Consider the following 5,202-nt stretch of genomic DNA (forward strand, 5'->3'; position numbering starts at 1 on the left):
TCTGAACTGAGGCACTCGTTGCAGTAGTACTTGTAGAAGAATCCGTTGATGAGCCAGGAAGTTGAGTGCCAGTTTGTGTTTGACCTCCTTGACTAGTCTGAACAGAGGAATCCGTTGCAGTAGTACTTGTAGAAGAATCCGTTGATGAGCCAGGAAGTTGAATGCCAGTTTGTGTTTGACCTCCTTGACTAGTCTGAACTGAGGGATCCGTTGCAAGAGTGCTTGCAGAAGGATCCGTTGATGAGACAGGAGGTTGAGTGTCAGTTTGTGATTGACCACCTTGACCACCTTGACCAGGCTGAACTGAGGGATCCGTTACAGTAGAACTTGTGGAAGGATCAGTTGATGAGCCAGGAAGTTGAGTGCCAGTTTGTGATTGACCACCTTGTCCAGGCTGAACTGAGGAACCCGTTGCAGTAGAACTTGTGGAAGAATCCGTTGAGAAGCCAGGAAGTTGAGTGCCACTTTGTGATTGACCACCTTGACCACCTTGTCCAGGCTGAACTGAGGGATCCGTTGCAGTAGTACTTGTAGAAGAATCCGTTGACGACCCAAAGAGTTGAGTGCCAGTTTGTGATTGACCACCTTGACTACCTTGACCAGGCTGACTGAGGGAATCCGTTGCAGTAATATTGTGAAGGATCCGTTGATGAGCCAGGAAGTTGAGTGCCAGTTTGTGTTTGACCACCTTGACCACCTTGACCAGGCTGAACTGAGGGATCCGTTGCAGTAGTACTTGTAGAAGGATCCGTTGATGAGCCAGGAAGTTGAGTGCCAGTTTGTGATTGACCACCTTGACCACCTTGACCAGGCTGAACTGAGGGATCCGTTGCAGTAGTACTTGCAGAAGAATCCGTTGATGAGCCAGGAAGTTGAGTGCCAGTTTGTGATTGACCACCTTGACCACCTTGACTAGCTTGTACTGAGGGATCCGTTGCAGTAGTACTTGTAGGAGGATCTGTTGATGAGCCAGGAAGTTGAGTACCAGTTTGTGTTTGACCACCTTGACCACACTGTCCAGGCTGAACTGAGGGATTTGTTGCCGTTGATGGATCCGTTGATAAGCCAGGAAGTTGAGTGCCAGTTTGTGATTGACCACCTTGTCCAGGCTGAACTGAGGGATCCGTTGCAGTAGTACTTGTAGAAGGATCCGTTGATGAGCCAGGAAGCTGAGTGCCAGTTTGTGATTGACCACCTTGACTACCTTGACCAGGCTGAACTGAGGGATCCGTTGCAGTAGTACTTGTAGAAGGATCCGCTGATGAGCAAGGAAGTTGAGAGCTAGTTTGTGATTGACCACCTTGACTACCTTGTCCAGGCTGAACTGAAGGATCCGTTGCAGTAGTACTTGTAGAAGGATCCGTTGATAAGCCAGGAAGTTGAGTGCCAGTTTGTGTTTGACCACCATGTCCACCGTGTCCAGGTTGAACTGAGGGATCTGTTGCAGTGGTACTCATAGAAGGATCCGTTGATGAGCCAGGAAGTTGAGTGCCAGTTTGTGTCTGACCACCTTGACCACCTTGACCAGGCTGAACTGAGGGATCCGTTGCAGTAGTACTTGTAGAAGGATCTGTTGATGAGCCAGGAAGTTGAGTGCCTGTTTGACCACCTTGACTACCTTGACTAGGCTGAACTGAGAGATCCGTTGCAGTAGTACTTGTAGAAGGATCCGTTGATGAGCCAGGAAGATGAGTGCCTGTTTGTGTTTGACCACCTTGACTACCTTGGCCAGGCTGAATTGAGGGATCCGTTGCAGTAGTACTTGTAAAAGGATCCGTTGATGAGCCAGGAAGATGAGTGCCTGTTTGTGTTTGACCACTTGACCACCTTGACCAGGCTGAACTGAGGGATCCGTTGCAGTAGTACTTACAGAAGGATCCGTTGATGAGCCAGGAAATTGAGTGCCAGTTTGTGAATGACCACCTTGTCCAGGCTGAACTGAGGGATCCGTTGCAGTAGTACTTGTAGAAGGATCCGTTGATGAGCCAGGAAGCTGAGTGCCAGTTTGTGATTGACCACCTTGACTACCTTGACCAGGCTGAACTGAGGGATCCGTTGCAGTAGTACTTGCAGAAGGATCCGTTGATGAGCCAGGAAGTTGAGTGCCAGTTTGTGATTGAGCACTTTGACCAGGTTGAACTGAGGGATCCGTTGCAGTAGTACTTGTAGAAGGATCCGTTGATGAGCCAGGAAGTTGAGTGTCAATTTGTAATTGACCACCTTGACCACCTTGACCAGGCTGAACTGAGGGATCCGTTGCAGAAGTACTTGTAGAAGGATCCGCTGATAAGCAAGGAAGTTGAGTGCCAGTTTGTGATTGACCACCTTGACCAACTTGACCAGGCTGAAGTGAGGGATGCGTTGCTGTGGATGGATCCGTTGATAAGCCAGGAAGTTGAGTGCCAGTTTGTGAATGACCACCTTGACTACCTTGACCAGGCTGAACTGAGGGATCCGATCCAGTAGTACTTGTAGAAGGATCTGTTGATGAGCCAGGTAGTTGAGTGCCAGTTTGTGATTGACCACCTTGACTACCTTGTCCAGGTTGAACTGAGGGATCCGTTGCAGTAGTACTTGCAGAAGTATCCGTTGATGAGCCAGGAAGTTGAGGGCCAGTTTGTGTTTGACCACCTTGACTACCTTGACCAGGCTGAACTGAGGGATCCGTTGCAGTAGTACTAGTGGACGAATCAGTTGATAAGCCAGGAAGTTGAGTGCAAGTTTGTGATTGACCACCTTGACCACCTTGTCCAGGCTGAACTGAGGGATCCGTTGCAGTAGTACTTGTGGAAGGATGCGTTGATGAGCCAGGAAGTTGAGTGCCAGTTTGTGATTGACCACCTTGACTACCTTGACCAGGCTGAACTGAGGGATCCGTTGCAGTAGTACTTGTAGAAGGATCCGTTGATGAGCAAGGAAGTTGAGTGCTAGTTTGTGATTGACCACCTTGACTACCTTGTCCAGGCTGAACTGAGGGATCCGTTGCAGTAGTACTTGCAGAAGGATCCGTTGATGAGCCAGGAAGTTGAGTGCCAGTTTTGTTGTTTTGACACCTGCTCCTTGCCGTTCTGACTGAAGATCCGTGCAGATTACTTGTAGAGACTAGATGAGCCAGGAAGTTGAGAGCCAGTTTGTGTTTGACTACCTTGATCAGGCTGAATTGAGGGATCCGTTGCAGTAGTACTTGTTGAAGGATCTGTTGATGAGCCAGGAAGTTGAGTGCCAGTTTGTGTTTGACCACCTTGACTAGCTTGACCAGGCTGAACTGAGGGATCTGTTGCAGTAGTACTTGTAGAAGGATCCGTTGATGAGTCAGGAAGTTGAGTGCCAGTTTGTGATTGACCACCTTGACTACCTTGACCAGGCTGAACTGAGGGATCTGTTGCTGTAGTACTTGTAGAAGAATCCGTTGATGAGCCAGGAAGTTGAGTGCCAGTTTGTGATTGACCACCTTGACCACCTTGACTAGCTTGTACTGAGGGATCCGTTGCAGTAGTACTTGTAGGAGGATCTGTTGATGAGCCAGGAAGTTGAGTACCAGTTTGTGTTTGACCACCTTGACCACACTGTCCAGGCTGAACTGAGGGATTTGTTGCCGTTGATGGATCCGTTGATAAGCCAGGAAGTTGAGTGCCAGTTTGTGATTGACCACCTTGTCCAGGCTGAACTGAGGGATCCGTTGCAGTAGTACTTGTAGAAGGATCCGTTGATGAGCCAGGAAGCTGAGTGCCAGTTTGTGATTGACCACCTTGACTACCTTGACCAGGCTGAACTGAGGGATCCGTTGCAGTAGTACTTGTAGAAGGATCCGCTGATGAGCAAGGAAGTTGAGAGCTAGTTTGTGATTGACCACCTTGACTACCTTGTCCAGGCTGAACTGAAGGATCCGTTGCAGTAGTACTTGTAGAAGGATCCGTTGATAAGCCAGGAAGTTGAGTGCCAGTTTGTGTTTGACCACCATGTCCACCGTGTCCAGGTTGAACTGAGGGATCTGTTGCAGTGGTACTCATAGAAGGATCCGTTGATGAGCCAGGAAGTTGAGTGCCAGTTTGTGTCTGACCACCTTGACCACCTTGACCAGGCTGAACTGAGGGATCCGTTGCAGTAGTACTTGTAGAAGGATCTGTTGATGAGCCAGGAAGTTGAGTGCCTGTTTGACCACCTTGACTACCTTGACTAGGCTGAACTGAGAGATCCGTTGCAGTAGTACTTGTAGAAGGATCCGTTGATGAGCCAGGAAGATGAGTGCCTGTTTGTGTTTGACCACCTTGACTACCTTGGCCAGGCTGAATTGAGGGATCCGTTGCAGTAGTACTTGTAAAAGGATCCGTTGATGAGCCAGGAAGATGAGTGCCTGTTTGTGTTTGACCACCTTGACCACCTTGGCCAGGCTGAATTGAGGGATCCGTTGCAGTAGTACTTGTAAAAGGATCCGTTTGATGAGCCAGGAAGTTGAGTGCCAGTTTGTGTTTGACCACCTTGACTACCTTGACCAGGCTGAACTGAGGGATCCGTTGCAGTAGTACTTACAGAAGGATCCGTTGACGAGCCAGGAAGTTGAGTGCCAGTTTGTGTTTGACCACCCTGACTACCTTGTCCAGACTGAACTGAGGGATCCGTTGCAGTAGTACTTACAGAAGGATCGGATGACGAGCCAGGAAGTTGAGTGCCAGTTTGTGATTGACCACCTTGACCACCTTGACTAGCCTGTACTGAGGGATCCGCTGCAGTAGTATTTGTAGAAGGATCTGTTGATGAGCCATGAAGTTGAGTGCCAGTTTGTGATTGACCACCTTGACTACCTTGACCAGGCTGAACTGAGGGATCCGTTGCAGTAGTACTTGTAGAAGGATCCGCTGATGAGCAAGGAAGTTGAGAGCTAGTTTGTGATTGACCACCTTGACTACCTTGTCCAGGCTGAACTGAAGGATCCGTTGCAGTAGTACTTGTAGAAGGATCCGTTGATAAGCCAGGAAGTTGAGTGCCAGTTTGTGTTTGACCACCATGTCCACCGTGTCCAGGTTGAACTGAGGGATCTGTTGCAGTGGTACTCATAGAAGGATCCGTTGATGAGCCAGGAAGTTGAGTGCCAGTTTGTGTCTGACCACCTTGACCACCTTGACCAGGCTGAACTGAGGGATCCGTTGCAGTAGTACTTGTAGAAGGATCTGTTGATGAGCCAGGAAGTTGAGTGCCTGTTTG

General features: G+C 49.0%; 2 protein-coding genes across 2 annotated transcripts in view; both read right to left on the reverse strand.

Moving 5' to 3' along the window:
- The window catches only part of LOC119667666 (cubilin-like), a 7,095-nt gene extending 5,562 nt beyond the window's left edge, over positions 1–1,533 (reverse strand). The window contains exons 1-3 of the mRNA XM_038076973.1: positions 1,310–1,533; positions 899–1,003; positions 227–399 (exon numbers count right to left, since the gene is read on the reverse strand). Of these exons, the coding sequence (XP_037932901.1) occupies positions 227–399; positions 899–1,003; positions 1,310–1,457 (426 nt within the window). The 5' untranslated portion in view covers positions 1,458–1,533. The remainder of the gene's footprint in view (positions 1–226; positions 400–898; positions 1,004–1,309) is intronic.
- A 1,556-nt stretch (positions 1,534–3,089) lies between these two features.
- LOC119667667 (mucin-13-like) lies at positions 3,090–5,055 on the reverse strand. The gene is made up of 4 exons (XM_038076974.1): positions 4,971–5,055; positions 4,531–4,748; positions 4,172–4,286; positions 3,090–3,196 (listed from the first exon to the last, which is right to left on the reverse strand). Exons 1-4 carry the CDS (start codon positions 5,053–5,055, stop codon positions 3,090–3,092), a joined length of 525 nt encoding a protein of 174 aa, XP_037932902.1.
- Between the last annotated feature and the right edge of the window lie 147 nt (positions 5,056–5,202).

Source organism: Teleopsis dalmanni, chromosome 1, assembly GCF_002237135.1.
Source record: "Teleopsis dalmanni isolate 2A chromosome 1, ASM223713v2, whole genome shotgun sequence".
NCBI classification, from domain to species: Eukaryota; Metazoa; Arthropoda; class Insecta; order Diptera; family Diopsidae; genus Teleopsis; species Teleopsis dalmanni.

Coding starts and splice junctions, on each gene's coding strand:
- LOC119667667 (XM_038076974.1), bottom strand. CDS start 5,055: ATGAGTACCACTGCAACAGATCCCTCAGTTCAACCTGGACACGGTGGA. Junction 4,749..4,970: donor AACTGGCACTCAACTTCCTG/GCTTATCAACGG, acceptor GCTCATCAACAG/ATCCTTCTACAAATACTACT. Junction 4,287..4,530: donor GCTCGTCAACGGATCCTTCT/GTAAGTACTACT, acceptor CCCTCAATTCAG/CCTGGCCAAGGTAGTCAAGG.